Raw genomic sequence first — 18,897 nt, 5'->3', positions numbered from 1 at the left:
CCCCGCGTCGGGCTCTGGGCTGATGGCTCGGAGCCTGGAGCCTGTTTCCGATTTTGTGTCTCCCTCTCTCTCTGCCCCTCCCCTGTTCATGCTCTGTCTCTCTCTGTCCCAAATAAATAAATAAACGTTGAAAAAAAAATTAAAAAAAAAAGAAAGAGCTGAACTAGTAGTAGTTGGGGAAAAGAAGGTGGGGTCTTACAAAGGAAGCTCAAGACAGAAATGAAGATGTACAGCATAAGTAATGGTCCAAATAGGAGCAGGACCTTGTGATAAAGAAATGGAAAGGACTAGCTCACATGCACGTTACAAATAAGGAAACAGCCTCAAGAATTTAAGCAGTATTGGGGCGCCTGGGTGGCTCGGTCGGTTGGCTCAGGTCATGATCTCGCGGTCCATGAGTTCGAGCCCTGCGTCGGGCTCTGGGCTGACAGCTCAGAGCCTGGAGCCTGTTTCAGATTCTGTGTCTCTCTCTCTCTGACCCTCCCCCGTTCATGCTCTGTCTCTCTGTGTCTCAAAAATAAATAAACGTTAAAAAAATTAAAAAAAAAAAGAATTTAAGCAGTATTTGTAAGGGTTCTACATTCCAGCTCAGAGGTTCTCAACCCTGACTGCATATTAAAATCACCTGGGAGCTATGTAAAGCACAACAATGTGAATATACTTAACACTACTGAACTGCACACTTGAAAATGGTTAAGATGGTAAATTCTGTTGTATGTATTTTACCACAAGTGAAAATAAAAAATGTGTCTGTGTCCCATCCCTATAACCAGTATCATTACATACACACAGTAATGTAATTAAGGTTGAGGACCACGGTCATCGTCTCCTTTATTAATCAAATGACTTCCCTACTTGTTATTAGCCAGTTATTGGTTCAAGAAAAGCAAGAAATACGGCAGCCTCATTAGACCTTCTAATGAACTACTTTCTATAACCATATGAACCTATAGCCTCTCAAACAGGGCCCAAGGATTTGGGCAATAGAGAAAGCTAAGTGGGCCCCTTGCAGAAACTGAACAGCTAGTTGCTACTTAAGTGGAACATGTCAGAAGATTGAGTCCACTGTCAACTCTCCGTGCAACCTCTTTATGTTTCTCTCCACCCTTCATGACACGAGTGAACATTTATTAGGAACTTACTGTGCCAGTTATTGTGCTAAGCACTTTACATCATTTAATCTTCACATTTAATCTTCACAATCCTCACAAGCTTCTGAGGTAAGTATCGTTACCATCTCACTTCTAAGCTCCCTGTTGAAAACTGCTTTTTCCCCAGTGCCCAGCTTTATTCCAGGCATGTAGTAGGTGCCAAATCTGTTGAATAAATTAACGAGTCCCTATTTCACAGATACAGTAAGGGATCAAGAGGCTAAGTAACTTGTTAAAGTCAGATAGCTAATAAGGAGTTGAACTGGTATTGGAACCCAGATCTTGGCTCCAAAGCACGCACTTCAACTACTATTCTGTGACATCTATTGTCCCCTCTCAGGGCTTCAACTTTCAGGGCTTTGGCCTATGTTATCTCTACCCTCTTTGGCCAATCCAACATAAAGTTTCAACTGTATTATGTTAAGACTCTTGTGTACAAGTAATAGAAATCTGATGTGAACAAGCTTAAGCAAAAAGAGGAATTTATTATAAAGATGGTAGTGTCTCACAAAACCCAGGGATAATGCAGATGGGCCTTAGGAACAAATACATCAGATGCTTGAATGCAACCAGGATTTTTCATCTCTCCTCCAGCTCAATCCCAAATTCTCTATGAAGGTACATGAAGGATGGCTCCTGCTGCAGCCCTGAGGATAAGGCAGAGAAGGTGGTAGAAAAGGGGTGCTGGGAAGACAAAACAACGGATGTTTACTTATACTTCTCTTCTTCATGGTCCATCAACACATATGCCATCTTCCCCATATCTACAATTCCCAAATGCCCATACCAAACATAATCCACGGACAACTGCAAGTCACATGCAACTTCTGCATCTGGAAGCAATAGCATGGCATAGACCTGCCCCTTCCTCGTCTACTTCAGCGACAAGCTAAACATAACTCCTCTTGATCCTGCAACCTTTAATAAACTTAACTACTAACAATAAATCTAACATGAGAAATAGAGAAACAGATTAACCACAATCAAAATTCCCCTTTAGGAAAGAAGGGCACACCATTATCAGCCACCAGGACCAAGTATGCACCGAAGTGCACCTGGATAGGAATAAAGGAATAAATTACAGGCATAGAAAAATTTATGGGAGTCAATTTACCTTCTCACTTAACCAGTCTGTACTTGGGCCTAGGGCATACTCTAGAAGAGCGGCGATTCTCAAACTTGAGAGTGCATTAGAGTCACCTGGAGGTGAGACCGGCAAAAACTTTCCTGACATGAACTCTCCCTTCAAACACCTGCACCGGGGCGCCTGGGTGGCGCAGTCGGTTAAGCGTCCGACTTCAGCCAGGTCACGATCTCGCGGTCCGTGAGTTCGAGCCCCGCGTCTGGCTCTGGGCTGATGGCTCGGAGCCTGGAGCCTGTTTCTGATTCTGTGTCTCCCTCTCTCTCTGCCCCTCCCCCGTTCATGCTCTGTCTCTCTCTGTCCCAAAAATGAATAAACGTTGAAAAAAAAAATTTAAAAAAAAAAAACAAAACACCTGCACCAAGAGACTTGACCAAACTTTAGTATGGCTTCTAGCAGCCTAAGGCTAGTCTCTGAGATGACCCATTTCCCATCTGGAAAGCTTAGGGCTATCAAAAGAATTTATAGTTTGTTCTAGCCAACACTTAAAGATAGGCCCCTGACCTCCCTTTTAGAGCCTTGTGAGTTCTTCCCCTGTCCCCTTGAGATGTATATGTATCTCCTACAACTCAGATATTTCTTAAGTACCTGAGAGCCACTCCTTTGAAATGTAATCATCAGGAAGGCTAGGGCCTTTACCTCCCCCCCAGTCTGTAGGAGGATAGCATCCTAAGTTCAACAACTGCCAGCTAGCAGACCAAGCTGACCTACTCCCTTTTACACTATCACCCACTTTTTGTAATTTTTCACTTCCCTCACTCTACTTGAGTCCTTGTGCCCTCCTTCTCTTTCTTCCCTCATCCTCTCTTTAAAACACCTAGTCACCTCTGTGCAAGTGGGAACAGAGCTCAGTTTTTTTTCCCCTACTGGCAGTAGTTACTGAATAAAATGTTTTCACTGCTTTAACTAATGTTGAGTTTTGTTTATCTTTGACATTACTTAAAATGAGTATTGCTGGCCCCACTCACGGTTTCTGATTCTGGAGGTCTGAGGTGAGGCCTGAGAATTTCTAACAGTTTTTAGTTGATGCTGATGCGCCAGTCCAGGGACCAAACTTTGAAAATCGCTGTTCTGACTCTGGTCCCTATTCACTAGATACGATTTTCTCGTGATAAAACTTCCTCAGAACCTAATTTGACTGCCTGTGGATTTCATTTGAGGGGACTCTGAATGCTAATCAGTCCAAGAATCTTGTCAAAATATGCTCTTTGAATCTTCAGATCTACTAAAGGGAATAATCTGGCTCATCCTGTTGCAGTTTCTATTTCTTAGCACTCTACCTAACGACTTGGCTCATTCTCCCTAGCATTCCACTCAAGATCTTCAGTTTAGAGCTTAAGTAGGAAATAATAGGCTGTGTTCAAGGCTGTAAAGCCTCTCTTTTCTGATCTGCTCTGGGAATGTTATGCCTACCCTCTCTTTGATTCCAGCTAAATCCATTTACGGAAGGAGACCTCATCACATTTGGGGGATTTGGAGAACAAGGAATCTATAGAGGCTTACACAGATAACCTCATTCCAATTACCTAAGTGCCAATTTCCTAACCACTTGAACCACTGAAACATTTGACATGAGACAGAGTTCTACCACTGTTAATTCAGCAAAGCCCATGCTCTGTTTTGAGCCCCGAGAGCAGTAAGCAACTGCTTTGCTGCCAGATAACACAGAATGCCAACTTCCATTAACTGATGTGGGATATCTCCAATCTCTGCCAATTTCGTATTTTAGGGTCTGTAAATTGCCATACTCTATTTCTCATATCAGGTCTTGAACTTTGTTTTTGGTCATAAGTAGTTTCTAACTACTTTGTAAAAGTAGTAATAATAAGTATATGGGGTTGCCTCACAGAAACCAAGGACTAGAAATGTTTCAGGAATGATAACCTGGAACTTAAACACAGTGAAGACTATGTCTCATCTCTGTGCTGAGAATCTGCATTTTTCTTCTCTTTCTGTAGATCAGTATCTTTTTTTTTTTTAATTTTTTTTTTCAACGTTTATTTATTTTTGGGACAGAGAGAGACAGAGCATGAACGGGGGAGGGGCAGAGAGAGAGGGAGACACAGAATTGGAAACAGGCTTCAGGCTCTGAGCCATCAGCCCAGAGCCCGACGCGGGGCTCGAACTCACGGACCGCGAGATCGTGACCTGGCTGAAGTCGGACGCTTAACCGACTGCGCCACCCAGGCGCCCCTCTGTAGATCAGTATCTTATACCTCTGTCCCTGTGGTGGGAAAATTGCTGACAGCTTCCAAGTTTTATGCTTAGGAAAAACTGATCTCTGTGGTTCAATTCTAGCTTTCTAGGGAATGAGAGTCTGATGGACCCAGCTTGGATTATTTGTCCACCTGTGACCCACTGAGCTACGGTTATAAGAACATGACAGTTTTTGCTGTAATTCTGTCAATGGGAGGAGAGTCATTTCCCAGAAAAGGAGGGCTAAGCAGACAATCCAACAGGTGTTCACTGTACTAGAAAACCTCTATTCTTTCCATCTTTCATCCATTCAAGCTACTGTTCTCTACTTTCACTGGTCATTTTCAAGAGTTCCCTATATGCACTGCTTCACCATTTATTTATTCTTTGCAAATCTGTCTGTTCTATCTCCACTATTCTTTTATGATAAATTCCTTTATGGAGCTTGAAGCTTTTACAGCTTTTGCATCCTAATAGACTGTTCTCCAACTTCATTCATCTTTACTACTCTTGGGCTCTGCACTTTTGCATTCTAACTCTGCCTGCCATGATCTCCCATCTCTCATGTTCCAAGCCAGATCTGGCTACTATTACAAAACATGTTTTCTGCCCTCCTCCTGCTAAGAGAGTGGGCCCTAAAGGCCAGCCAGAAGACTGGTGCTACATCAAAAATCAACTGAAAATCTATTTTTTTCAAAAGATTATGATTCTGTCCGTCCAGAATTGTAGCCCTTGCAGTTATTTTGCAAAAGCTTCCTGACAGATTGATTCACGATGAGGTTTAGAAACAAAGGTCCTAACTATACAACACTGTAGCTCAGTGAGTACTGGAAAGATACAACTTGAAGTTTAATTTGTATTGGTACTTATTTCCCACACCAAAGAGATTTTGAAGAAAAGGGATACTCAATTTCATTTTGTTTCTGCACTGCGTCCGGCAAATAATGTCAATTTCACCACTCATAAATTGGGGCCAACAATGCTTTGAAGAATTATGGTAGTTAAAAGTTAAGTGGATTACTACAGAAATGTCGGTTATCGCTTTTAAATTTCATGTGTCCCATCTCATTCATTAAAAGCTACGCATATTATTCCCCCACCACGCCCCAGCAAAAAAAAAAAAAAAATTCTCCCTCCTGGAGAATTTTAACATACTTTAGCTGAATTCAATTAATCCATTCTACTTCCTTTCCCATGATGCATCACTTCTCCCCAAACTCCTTTTCCTGGAAAAGGCGGTAAATAGCCTGAAGCAACTAGGCGGACGCCAGGAGTTGTAGTGCAAATCCTAAACACATATCACACCCCACCACTTCGGATCCTGTGAGCTCAAGGGCAGAAAGGGGTGGTAAATCTTGTTCCTAGACTGCATCCTGAGGCCGTAGAGAAGACTACAACTCCCAGGATGCCCCTCCGCCCCGCCCCGCCCTGCTCCCCCTCCCCCGTCTAGAAAGCGAGTACCATAGAGAAGACGAGGCAACATGGCTCCCGGCGGTGGAAGGGAGAGCCTTCACCCCTTTTGAAGCGGTGAAGCGCGGCCGGAGGGGGGGGGGGGAAGTGACTAGAGTCCATCATCGCTTTTATCCTCTCAGCCTTCCCTAAATCCGGCCGGCCTCACTCCTCCTCCTCACCCAAATCCAATCTGTTGGTCTCCTCCCCACCCCGCCCTCATCCCCTCGCCCGCTCACCCCTCCCCTCGGGAATCCTTTTCCCGCCCCCTCGCCCCCCGCGGAGTGCGCACGCGTCCGTCCCCAGCTTCGCGCCCAGATCGCCACCTAACCTGCTCGCGCAGCCGCCGTCTCGTCTGCCCACCGACGAAGCATGGGCGTCCAGGGCTTCCAAGAGTTCCTGGAGAAGCGCTGTCCCGGGGCCGTGGTGCCCGTGGACCTCCTCAAACTCGCGCGCACGGTCTCGCGCCAGCAGCAACAGCACCAGCATCGCCAGCTGCCGCCTCCGGCAGCGCTAGCTCCCGGGGCTCCACGCACCGCCAGGGGCTCTGCGCCTTTGCAACCGCCACTCCCGCCCGCTGCCTTGGGTGCCTACTCCGGGGGCGCGGGGCCGACTCGGCACCATCACCCCGCTCACCACTTCCACCACCACGGCCAGGCGCACCCTGGGCTGCACCCGCCGCCCCCTCCGCTGCCCGGGGCCCGGGTGCTTGTGGACGCGGGCTCGGCGCTTCCGCGGCTTTATGGTGGCTACCAGACGGATTGGGTGTGTGGTGGCCAATGGAACGCCATGCTGGGCTACTTGTCAGCGCTATGCCAGGCTTGTGCCTATCCCGGCGGCGACGGCCTGGAGCTGGTGGTCATGTTTCCCGGGGGCCTGGGAAAGGACCGGCTGGCCGAGTGGGGCCGTCGGTGCCAGGCCGAGCGGCAGACAGCGCAACTGATCGTGGGACACGTGGGCAACAAGGGCACCCCTCCTCCACGGGCCTGGTTCCTGCCACCGGCCTGCCTGAGCCACTGCGTGAGGCTAGCACTCATCCGCTTCCGGGTCAAGGTGAGGGAGGGGCCGGATCTTAAATAATATGCCCCACACCTATACCCTCCCAGCTAAACACCTAACCACCCACTAACCTGCCACCCATCTACCCACTCACCTCCTAATCAGCTAATCCACTTGCCTAATTATCCACTGTCATTTTATCCATCCACCTTCCCCTTCATACCACCGCCTACCGATTCGCTGACCAACAGAAGTACATCTCTACCTGTGTCACCCCAGTAACTCTCTTTACTTTCACTTATCCAGTGACCCGTCTCTGGGTTTTAGCCGAATTTCTTTTGTAGCCCCATCTTTCTCCTACTGTCTTCTGCCTCAAGCTGAAATGCCCTTTCCAGTTGGCATCTCTCTTCCGTATGTCTCTTTTCCAACCTTGCAGCAAATCAGTTAAACAAATGTTACATGAATACCTTTCGTCTACAACTTTCCCCCCATTTGACCCATTGAGATTTTTTTTTTACCCATGTGTCCATTCAGTCTTTTTCATTTGCATATGCTTCTGTTTCCTCCTGCTTTAGCCTAAACAAAAAATTTAAAAACCCACTGACTCAGTCACTGTTCAACAATTATTAGACCACTGAGAGTAAGGGGTTTAAGGGACATGTGAGACATGGGGGTCCTACCCTTGGAAAATCAAATATGTAAGCATGGAAGATTTATTTAATGGTATAAGTGTGTATGTGATTATGCTTCATGGTACAGATTGTAAGTACAGTATCTGTTGTGTGTGTGTGTTGGGGGATATCTGTGGGCTACTATTGTAAGGGGAGGCTTCCTCAAAAAAGTTGGATCTCATTTAGTTCTTCAGGGATGGGTTGGATTTGAATGGGTTATGGGTTTGGGAGGAGGCTGCTTTAAGTAGGAGAAAGAATGAGGAGCAAAAGGAATATCAAGCATGTTAGGCCCCATGGACAGTTAAGTCCAATCTCTGCTTGTAGTTGGTTACTGTTTATGGGGCCTGGGGAACAGCTTGGCAGCCTCCCCAGTTCTTGGCACCACTCCTGCTGCTCTGATACTTTCCCATACTCTTAGGTTTCAAGTTCTTACGTGTAGGGAATAGCAAGGTTTGGGAAGTAAAGGAGGTGGGCAGGAAGAAGAAAAAGTACAGGGTTGGGTAGGACAAAATCTCAAACCCTATTCCCATCCGAGGCTCTTGGGTATGTGCTCACAGTTAAAAGACAGGACAGTGAATTTTGAGAATGATAAAGAAATGGTCCTGGGTGGAGTAATGAGGAGGAAAAAAAATCTCATTGAGAGACTGAAAGCTTGCAGTGGTCATAGAGTTTGTGGCCATAGTTCAGTCATGCTAGAACGCCTTGTGCACATCAAATCTGTGCCTGGGCTGGATAGATTATAGATGTTTTTAATAATAAGAAAATCCAGTCATGAGCTATCTTAAACATATATAGTAGAAAAAAATAATAGACATTCATTTGCTTGCCTTCCTGACCATATTTCAGTAAATTCTTCATTCATGATGATTCTTTCCACTTTGTTTTCATTGCTGCCACCCAAGCTTTAAGGACTTTTTACCTCATTTGTCATTAACCTGGTTGCTGGCAACAATGACTAACTAATGGAATGCTTAGTAGGTGTCAGGTGCTAATCTATGTGCTTTAACAACAAAATTATTTTATTTGATCCTCACAATAACCTGTGAAGCAGTATCATCCCTGTTTTCCAAATGAGGAAACTGAGGCACAGGAGGTTTAGAAACTTGCCCAAGGTCACCCAGCTATTAATGGCAGAGCTGAGGTTCTGGGATCCATGCCCAGGCAGTCTGGCTCCAGAGCCCATGCTGTTAACAACGGTGCTCTAAGATGAATCTTTCTAGAGTGCCAATGTGATTAGATCATTCCCATACTCAAAATGTTCCCTGGCTCCTTGGTAAAGACAGGTCTGGGTCATTCATTTATATTCATTTATTGAGTGCTTGCTGTAGGCTAGGTACTATGCCTGTTGCTGAGGATTCAGAGGTAAAAAAAAGAAAATCCCTATACTTAAGGAGGTCAGTTTAGTGAAAGACAAAACCGAGTTGCAGATACTGTTAGCTAATTGCAAATGATGAAAAATATGGCCCCTACAGGGGTCATAGTTAATTCTGGGTTAGGGTTTGAAAGTTGGGGGAGGCTTCACAGATTGGTGCTGAGCCTTGGAGAGGGCTGGAAAGGATAAGCAAGGTGGTGGACAAGGGTGTGGAAACCTAAAATGGCTAGCCATGAGATCTGAATGGATTTGGATTAGAGGTTGGCAGGAGAATTAAACACGGAGTATGGATTTGTGGTTTCCAAACTTTTTTTGTTCATGCACCCCCAGCAGTCAAAAGTTTTGAGAAGCAAACTTAATATGGCTTACCAAAATTCTCCATCACACATAGTCTCATTTTTAAAATCCCAGCAGTTTATCACAATAAGATGGATTGATATGTGATAAAGCAAGTGTGGAGAAAATGGTAGAATCTCAGCGGTGGGTATTTACTCACTGTAAAATTTCAACTTTGCCAAATGTTTGAAGTTTTTCATAATAAAATATTGGGGAAAAAATTCCCAGCAGTCCTCTTCAGTCCTGAGAACTACCATTTGGGGAATATATAAATCTTATTCCCTATGCTACATTGTAAACACTCTTTGATCTTTTCATATTCTCCATAATATCTTGTATATTTTGGGTTTAGGACACATTTTTTTCCTGAATGAATAGGTAGGTCAGTAATTCTGAGAGAGTGGATTGTATGAGTAACCTAAAAAGTGTGTAGTGTGGCTCTTAATATAGTGAATTTAAGACTGACTGCAAAATCACATACGTAAAGAAATTATTTATTTTCGTTACCAGTGAATGAAGTTCTCTTTCCTGATTTTGGTTGGTGATCTTTGTTGTTGGAATGATGGAGAGCTTCCTGGTTTATAGTACACACTTAAAAGATACTGGTTAATAGCTGAGGTAAACAGCTGTGATTTGCTTTTATAGAGGAGTGTTCCACTATTTTGAAGATAGCAGATTTTCACTCAGATGATCTGCATGCTTACCACTTCTTTTGACTGAAATGCTAGTGCTTCAGAACAAAACCCACTACTGTATTTCTCTTCTTGGTTTTGTTCTTCAGACTAAGCTACAAAATGAGTCTTTATTCCTAATCTTATTTCCGTTTGTGCAGGTATTAAATAAAAGATAAATTGCTGGGTTGTCTGGTTAACGTTAGGTAACTTAAGACTGCCCATGAAAAGATTATTGGCATGAGTTTTGTCATTTGGTTGGTTTCATTGCTATGTCCTGCAAACCTTTGTAAGTGTAATCGTCAATAGCATTAAAATGAAGTAAACTGACCAATTGCTAGCCTGGGTCTCAAAAGTAGAGCAGCCAAAAGCAGTTTTAGAATGTGGTTTGGGAAATGATGTGGGGTGGTTATGGGGATGAATACTTTAACGGTTAAAAAAAGATAACACATAAAACCCACCACTTCACAGCTATAATTCTTTAGAATGGGACCAATTAAAGAAAAATGAGTTGATTTAAAGAAAAGTATTAAGTTACAATACTTGGATGTGGCAGAAATCATGTTGGTAGTACATGAGCGATCAAAGTTTTGAAAAGTCTGACCAAGAGCTGATACCATTTTATGCTTTCATTCTCTAAAATGCAGTATAGCAATGACTGCTATGCTTCCGGGTTATTTACTTATACCCTCAGTGCCACTCCTAGGTGCTCTAGTGGTAGGAAAAATTATTATAATAATTATTATTACTTCTTGAGCACCAAGTTGTACATAAAGTGCTTTTTAAATACCTCATTTATTCCTCACAAGCTTGCAAGAATGCCCAGTATTCTTCCCATTTCTTTGGTCTGGACGCTATTAGGTGCTGGATAAAAATCCCTGTTCTGGGTCTGTATTGCTCAAAGTCCCTTTCCAGAGTTCCACTACACTATTTCCTTCTTTTTAAAAAAATTTTTTTAATGTGTATTTTTGAGAGAGAGAGAGAGAGAGAGAGCAAGCGAGAGTGAGCAAGGGAGGGGCAGAGAGAGAGGGAGACACAGAATCTGAAGCAGGCTCCAGCTCTGAACTGACAGCACAGAGCCCGACATGGGGCTCGAACTCCCCAGCTATGAGATCATGACCTGAGCTGAAGTCAGACGCTTAACCAACTGAGCCACCCAGCCACCCCTATTCGCTTCTTTTTGTATCTTCTTGTGTAAGATTGTGTACTTTTATTGGCCAGATAATATGAATAAATACATGGAGAAAAATAATAATAAATCAATTTGTTAAGCACTCTATGCCAGCATTGCTAAATGCACAAATACTACCAATATAAAGCACATGTGTAAGCTAAGTGTGAAGTGAGTGAGTCCTAGCAATCTTTCTTTTCTGCCTTTTCAGTCTCTCTCTCTCTCTCCCTCTCTCTCTCTCTCTCTCTGTGTGTGTCTCTCTCTCTCTGGTTTCTTTCACTTACAGCATAAACAAATAATCTTCAAACAACAAAAACCTTGCCTTTACTTTGTAATTCCCTTAAGCCATTATCTTTATCCCTGTTCTTCCCTTTTAACCATTATTCATGAACAAAGAAGACTGTATTAATTCCCATTCCCTAGCCTATTGCCACTTGATATCTAATGTCACCATTCTGAAGCTGCCGCATCCATTTCCACTGTTACCCTTTCTTGGTCCTTTTTGAGGTAATTTTCACTATTGAGCTATCCTTTCTTTAAATTTCCTTCCTTGAATTTCATAATGCTGCTCACTTCTGATTCTCTTTGTACGTCTCTAGTTCTTTCTCCTTTCCTAAGTTATTCCTCCTCCTCTGCTTCCTTAAGCTTCAGTGTTCTCAAGACTTCTGTCCTAGTCATATTCTCCTATATTCACTTCCTGAGCAATCTTCTCCATTATCATGGCTTTAAATATTAACTATATTCTGATGATTCTTATAGCTCTTTCTCTACCCCCAACCTCTCTCATGAGCTTTCAAAGTATCTTTTCAGCTCTGCTACTCAATGTCTTACAGGTCACTTAAATTAAAAAAAATACTCAAGATGGAGCTCATTATTTTCCCCCAAAACTTGTTCTATTTTCAGTGTTCTCTTTTCCTTTGAACCTTGTCTTTTATCTATTTCAAGCCAGAAAAGATGGAGTCCTTAATTCTTCACTCTCCTGTCACCTCCCATATCCACTTGGTTACCCAGTCCTGTCACCTCTATACCTCAAAAATGTCTCCTGAGTCCAGCCACTTCCACCCCCATTGCCTTAGTTTAGGCTGCCATCATTTCTTATCTGAACCATGAAAATAGCCTTAACTTTTTCCTTTACCACTTTCTGGATAAGAGCCCATCTTCTACATTACTGTCAGGGATATCATCCTGAAAACCAAAGCCGACTTCATTGTGTGCCCAAAGATAAACACTGGCTACTTTTTACCTACCCTTCCAAGTCCAGACTTCTCAGCCTGGCAGACAATGCCTTTCACAGTCTGATCCCAAACTCTTGGTGTTTACCCACACCTGGTCCAACCATTCGGAATGTCCCAACCATTCTGAACTTTTTAGTTTCCTGGGTATACAGTGTGTTCTTACATAGTGCTTTTCTTATGTCACTCTCACCCTTGCATAGCATATTCCTACATATTGATCAAAAATAATCAATATGACTCTTTCCCAGCCAAGGTTGATGATGTGCGACCCAAATGCTCTTGAATTACCTCTCATTTTTTCTCTTTCATAGTATTTTTATATCACATTTAATTCTTTTTTTTCCCATGCTGTACATTACATCCCCAGAGCATATTTATTTTATAACTAGAAGTTTGTATATAATTCTCTTTTAATTGAATTCCAAGACGGCAGGGATTTGCTTTTAGGGCTGGACACATTGTATACAATAATGGTTGTTGTGAGAGAGAGATTGGTTGGTTGATTGACTATAGAGAGCTTTAAGGGTCAGATGAGGAAGAATTTAGAACCAGTGTTTTATAATGTTACATATTAATTCCCTGTAAGTCAACTTAAATTCCAAGTGAAATTGAAAAACTCTGTTAAGTAAAAGTAAGTTTGGTAGCTACTTAGCAATACATTTATAGAATACATTCCTTCTTGGTGGTAGTAACAATAGCTACCACATGGGCTGGGTACCTTACATAGATTCATTATGTCATTTCATCCTCACAACCACCTCTCAGGATATATATTAATGTCCTTTTTTTTTAATGGCTAAAATAAAAACAGGATCAGCATAAGTTTGCACTGCTAGAAAACGGTTGAGCCAAGATACAAACCTAAATATATTTGAGACCAAAATCCTTCATCTTTAACATATTGCAAAATAGCACAGTTGCATTTCAAACTAAACCTTTTCCAGAATATTTTTCTTATATTTAGCTTGTGGAGCATAATGGCTAAGACAACAGAACTTGGAACCAGACTGCCTGGGTTTAAATCCTTGTTTTTCTCCCTACTAGATAGGTAAACTTAGGCAAGTTAACCTCTCTGTGCCTCCGTTTCCTCATCTGGAAAATGAGGGGTAGTAATAATACCTGTATCACACATTTTGTGGTGAGTCTTAAACGATTTAATGCAAGTAAGGTGCTTATAACATTACATGGCACATAGTAAATCCTATATAAATGCCAGCTACTATTACTTTGAACAGAATATCTTTGGTGCCATGTATGTTGGACCTAGATCATTTCACTCTCATGCTTTAAGCTTAGGATGGTGGCCTGCAGAGTCCTTCGTGTTCTGCCTGCCATTCTCTGGCCTCATTTCATCCTATTTGTCTTCTCAGGACAGTGAATGGTTTTCAGTTCAAGTAACATTTTTTGAGCATCTTCTTTGTGCCAGACCCCATGCTAAGTACTATGAACAATGGAATTCATTCATTCAATAAATATTTATTGCACGAGTCCTGTGTGCCAGGCACAGTTCAAGATTATGAAGATAAAGTAGTGAACAAGACAGTTTTCTGATCTTATGAAGTTTACATTCTAGTGGGGAGGACAGACAATAAGATAAAAAGACAAAATATATATAATATTTTAGGTGGTATAGTAAGTGCTGTGGAGGAAAATGAAGTAGGGATGTGAGTTAAGGGAGTGTTGAGGTCAGGAGGATACTCTGTCTCTCCAGGACCTTTGTTAGGTGAGACAAGTATGAAAATACTAACAATATGAGCCCAGAGGATCATTTCTCTGGCCCTTGTCATAGGCCCAAGGACATAGTCAATGGAAGTGGCAGAACCACGATTTGCATACCAGACACCAAAACCCTTACTCTTTTACCATAAAGGAAATTACAAAGATTATGGCAAGGATGGCAAACTGGCAGCCAGTAGGCCCATACATTTTTTTAAAGAACTCCATTGATCTTTATTGATCAGCAGTGTTTTTATCAGTAGTGTTTACCAGAATCTGAAATCAAATAGCGGGTTTGGACTGAATATTAAGGCATCATCTAGTTGAATGATGTTTCATTTCCCTCTATCATTTAACTTGCATTATATGAACACATTTCTTTTTTGAAAAGTATGGATTTCTTGCCAGCATTTAAAAAATTGTGAAATGTTACAAAAAATTCTGACTTTCCAACCACTCTTGAACTATCAGACCCTTTGGCAACACCGATTGCCCCCTTTTGCTGAGCCACATGGTCTTCATTTATTGGAATCTCTGTGATACCATGGTGTCTTCCTGACACAGTGACCAAGTACCTCTTGCCATTCATGATAGCCATCTTATATCAATGGCTCCCAATGATTCCCACCTGCTGGTATTCACACTCTTGTGTAATCTCCCCCCATCCCTTGTTTATGGGCTGGACCTAGTGACTTGTTTCTAATGAACAGACTACAACAAAGTGATGAGATGTCACTTTCAAGATTAGGTTATTAAAAAACTATGACTTCCATCTTGTTTGCGCTCTCTCTCTCTCTCTCTCTCTCTCTCTCTGGCTCTTCTTGCTTGATCACTCTGATAAAGCAAGCTGCCATACTGTGAGCTGCCCTATGGAGAGGCCCACATGACAAGAAACTGAGGGCAACCTCCAACTAACAGCCAGTGAGGAACTGAGGCCCTCAATCCAACAACCCACAAGGAACTGAATCCTGTCAACAGCCAAGTGAGTGAGCTTGGAAATGGATCCTTCCCAGTTGAGCCTTGAGATGACTGCAGCCTTGGCTAATACTCTGATTGCAGCCTGTGAGAGACCCTGAGCCAGAGGACCCAGTTAAGCCATGCCCACAGATACTATGAGATAATAAATGTTTTTTTTTAAGCCACTAAGTTTTTGGGGTAATTTGTTACACAGAAATAGGTAATGAAAACATCATTGATTGTTGTACTTTTTAATAGTAGTTTTGATAAGCATGAAATATTTCTTGCACCCACATCTATGAAAAGTGACAAAATCACACAAGAAGGTCATGTATTTAAAGATCATAATTTTTTTAATTCAGTGACAAGAGATTGTTGTGCTATAGTGAAAAGACCAAATGAGTTAAAGTCCAAAGACTTGCATTCAAGTCACTAGTGAGATCTTGGGTAATTTATTACTTCATTTTGAGAATCTTCGTTTATGAAGTGGATAAGAAAGTGATACCATGTTTCCCAGGACAGTCGAGAGAATTACCAGCTATAATATATGTGAAACCTACTACATACGTGTTAGTTCATATTAATTTCAGTCTCTCCTGTGTTTCCATAGTACTCTATATATTTCCATTGGCTTGTACCATAATATATTGTGATTATCTGTTATATGTAGGCGACTTGATCTTTGCATCTACTCACACAGTATTTGGGCACATGGCAAGTGTGCAGAAAGCACTGGTTGAAAGAATGAACAGTTGTTACATAACTAATGAAAATTTAAAAACACTAAAATATGCTTAAAATTCTTAACCGAGGTATCTTTCGTCTTTGGGAAACTTCCTTTTGCCAATTTGCTGATAGGCATATCTGTAAAGAGGTCAGTTTCAGCAGAAAGGTCTTCATATCAGGTCACTATGTAAGGCTTAAATTTGGTCTATTGAACAATTCTTAGCACAGCCGAAGCACCTGATCCAGAACTGTATGAGGAGGTTAGTCCATCTTCTGGGCACTGTTATGGCACAAAGAATACACTGAAGTACTTAAGTCTCCATACATTTTATGCCCTAAGGCAAAAAGCAGTCATGGAGCTTGAGGTGTTGTCTACCATTTGTAAGGCTTCCATTTGTATCTCAAATACCAGTTTTAGATATTCACTCTCTCTCTTAAATCAAAAAGCTGGCAATAATCATCTGAAGAAGATCACGTATTTAAAGGAAAATCAGAGAGAACCTATTTCTTGGTGAAAGTGATGAGTATTCCTCTATATCTAAATAAAATATGTCTGTTGAAATACTGCAATTTAAGACACCATTTTAAAATAAACCATTGTAGGAAATATGACCAGTGTATAAAAATGAAGAGTGCTGAAACAAAACTTTTAATAGGGCTTGGAATTTCAATAGGCTGTGTTTTGGAATACAGACAGAGTAGGTGATACTGTTATGAAATGCATTTATATAGTAAATGAAAGCATTGCCAGAGCTTGAAAATCTTGTCGGTGGTAGTTTAAGAAAATGTCTGTTGAATACAGCAGAAATTACATAATGAACAAGCATTTGTAAAGGTACAAAATACTGTTGCTCAGGATGTTAAACATTGGTGGCTGAACATTTTGGGGACAGTAAGTTATTTGTGAAGTTTTAGATCTCAGTTGGCTACATAGATATAAGCACTCCCCATATAGCTGTACACTTCACTGTGCCTAGCCAGTAGTTCTCACAGTATGGTTCCTGACCAACAGTACTGTATCACCTAGAAACTTGTTAGAAATGCAGATTCGCAGACCCTAGTCCAGACCTACCATATCAGAAGCTGGAGGTGGGGTTTGTCAATCTGTTTTAACGAGTCTTCTAGCTGATTCTGATGCACCCTAAAGTTTGAGAAAAATTGCACCTAGATATAATTCATGTGTTAAGAATTTTGATGGAATCTAATTCTTTGGGACTTGGAGCCTATGACAGGTACATTCACAAATACCTGGATTTTGTGTGTTAAGGAAAGTCATGAAATTTTTGGTATAGGTTGGTCAAAATTATGACTACAGAAGGTGCTTCTGCCATAGTGTTACTCTTGGACTCAGAATATCTCAATTTGAAGCAGAAACACTTTATAAGGACAAAGATTTTAATTATGTCACTCCTTAGGATTCAATTATTATGCAAAAATGTTCAAAATGAATCATGTTAGGAACTAGTGATTAATAATGTGGCTTACACCAAACAAAGCTGAATACTTTGAATTATTAGATGCACGTTATGGAAATCTGCCCTATTATATGTAGATTGATTGCCTTGGCTGAGGCGTGGTACTGAAGATACTAAAAAAAGGGACTTCTGGCATCCAAAGAGCATTCAGTGCACCAGCAAAGATTGAAATAGAATACTTGACCTGTTTGGTTGACATTGCAACTCATCTAGAGAGGCACTCTGAATAAAAGCAGGTTTATTCAAAAATACCTTCACAAATGTATGGTTGTATTTGCTCGTTTCTAGCAAAATTACGCCTTTGGGAAACTCATTTGGCAGGTGATAAACTGGCTGACTTTGCTGAAATTGGTTTCCAAGAAATGAAAGTGATGGCCTGAACTACATTCCCAAAATTGTGAAGTTGTCTGTTACATTCCAGGAAAGGTTCTCTGGCATTTTATTTTCAGAAAAGGAACTAATATTGTCCAGTTAGCCTTCCTCAATGTTTATGGTGTAAAAGAAGAGCTACAATGGAGATACCGAATTACTGTTTTATGGTATTGAAAATGAAGCATGGTGTCATTGGAATACCAGAATTCTACAAATATCTTGGGGGTCGTTACCCTAAATATAAAAAACAGTGTGCAAAATGTCTGTGTTTGGAAACTCCTACCTTTCTAAACAGCTGTTTTCTATTACAAGATGGGATAAAATTAATCATTCCCAAGGACCCAAAGCTAAATTATTTACTGCACACCCCAACACAAAAATACAAAACCTAACATTGACCTCTTGGCACACTTGGCATCAGACCTCCTGTTCTAAGTTAAAGGAGAAAAATCACACACACAGATGTAATGATTAACTTTTTTCTATTTTTAACTTGTGTTATTAACTTTGAATTTTAAGATGTAAACTCCAGTGTCTTGTATGTTTATATCATTAACACTGACAGTGTAGTGTAGTTTAAAAGAAATTAGGGGCACCTGGGTGCCTCAGTCAGTTGAGTGTCCAGCTTCAGCTCAGGTCATGATCTCGTGGTTCATGAGTTCGAGCCCCGCGTCGGGCTCTGTGCTGACAGCTCAGTTAGACTTTGAGGCACAGAGGCCTTGCAGCTGAAATATAAACTGTCCATATTTCTATTGCTAAAGCAGACTTATACATAATCCACCCCTCCCATTGGCTTTTCTTATGCTTCCTCGTCATCTCTGATTTCTTTTCGCTTTGGAATTGAGAACAGAGGGAAAGGTGGACTACAGAGCTCAGCCTGAGTCAGATACCAGTTTGGATTTAACACTATGTGGGGAATGAGGCTAGCAATTCAAGAGAATTTGGGATGAATTGGAGGAAGTCAAGTATCACAGAGGTCAGAAAGTGGTGTTGCTTCTGTATTAAGCTCTTTCTGTGGTCCAGGCAGGCTTCTAGACAGCCAGATGGATATAATAAAATCACAGCAACTAACAAGCTCACAATCTATTTATTCTTTATGGCCCTGTGATTATTGTATTACTTTATGAATTGATCTGAAGTTAGTGAATACTCAGTTTTCCAGTAGCCTTTATTTGGTAAACATGTTCGATGGAAAGCAGATAGACCTAACTAGGTTCAAGTCCAAGTTCTGCCATGTGGCTGGCTGTATGATTTGGGGC

General features: G+C 41.6%; 1 protein-coding gene across 2 annotated transcripts in view; it reads left to right on the top strand.

Moving 5' to 3' along the window:
• The first annotated feature begins 6,271 nt into the window (after positions 1–6,271).
• FAM120C (family with sequence similarity 120C) overlaps positions 6,272–18,897 on the top strand; it is a 111,633-nt gene continuing 99,007 nt past the window's right edge. The window contains exons 1-2 of one of the 2 annotated variants that reach the window (XM_047093635.1): positions 6,272–6,990; positions 14,952–15,241. In XM_047093635.1, coding sequence (XP_046949591.1) covers positions 6,310–6,990; positions 14,952–14,969 — 699 coding nt within the window. In that variant the 5' untranslated portion in view covers positions 6,272–6,309 and the 3' untranslated portion in view covers positions 14,970–15,241. Of the gene's footprint in view, positions 6,991–14,951; positions 15,242–18,897 lie in introns of those variants that run through there. The other variant, XM_047093636.1, reaches the window with a different exon arrangement.

Source organism: Lynx rufus, unplaced genomic scaffold (genome assembly GCF_022079265.1).
Source record: "Lynx rufus isolate CCGP_SWC_20201006 ecotype Redwood Valley unplaced genomic scaffold, mLynRuf1.p SCAF_35, whole genome shotgun sequence".
NCBI lineage: Eukaryota > Metazoa > Chordata > Mammalia > Carnivora > Felidae > Lynx > Lynx rufus.
The sequence above is the reverse complement of the archived record's forward strand: the minus strand, read 5'-3'. Positions and strand labels throughout refer to the sequence as shown.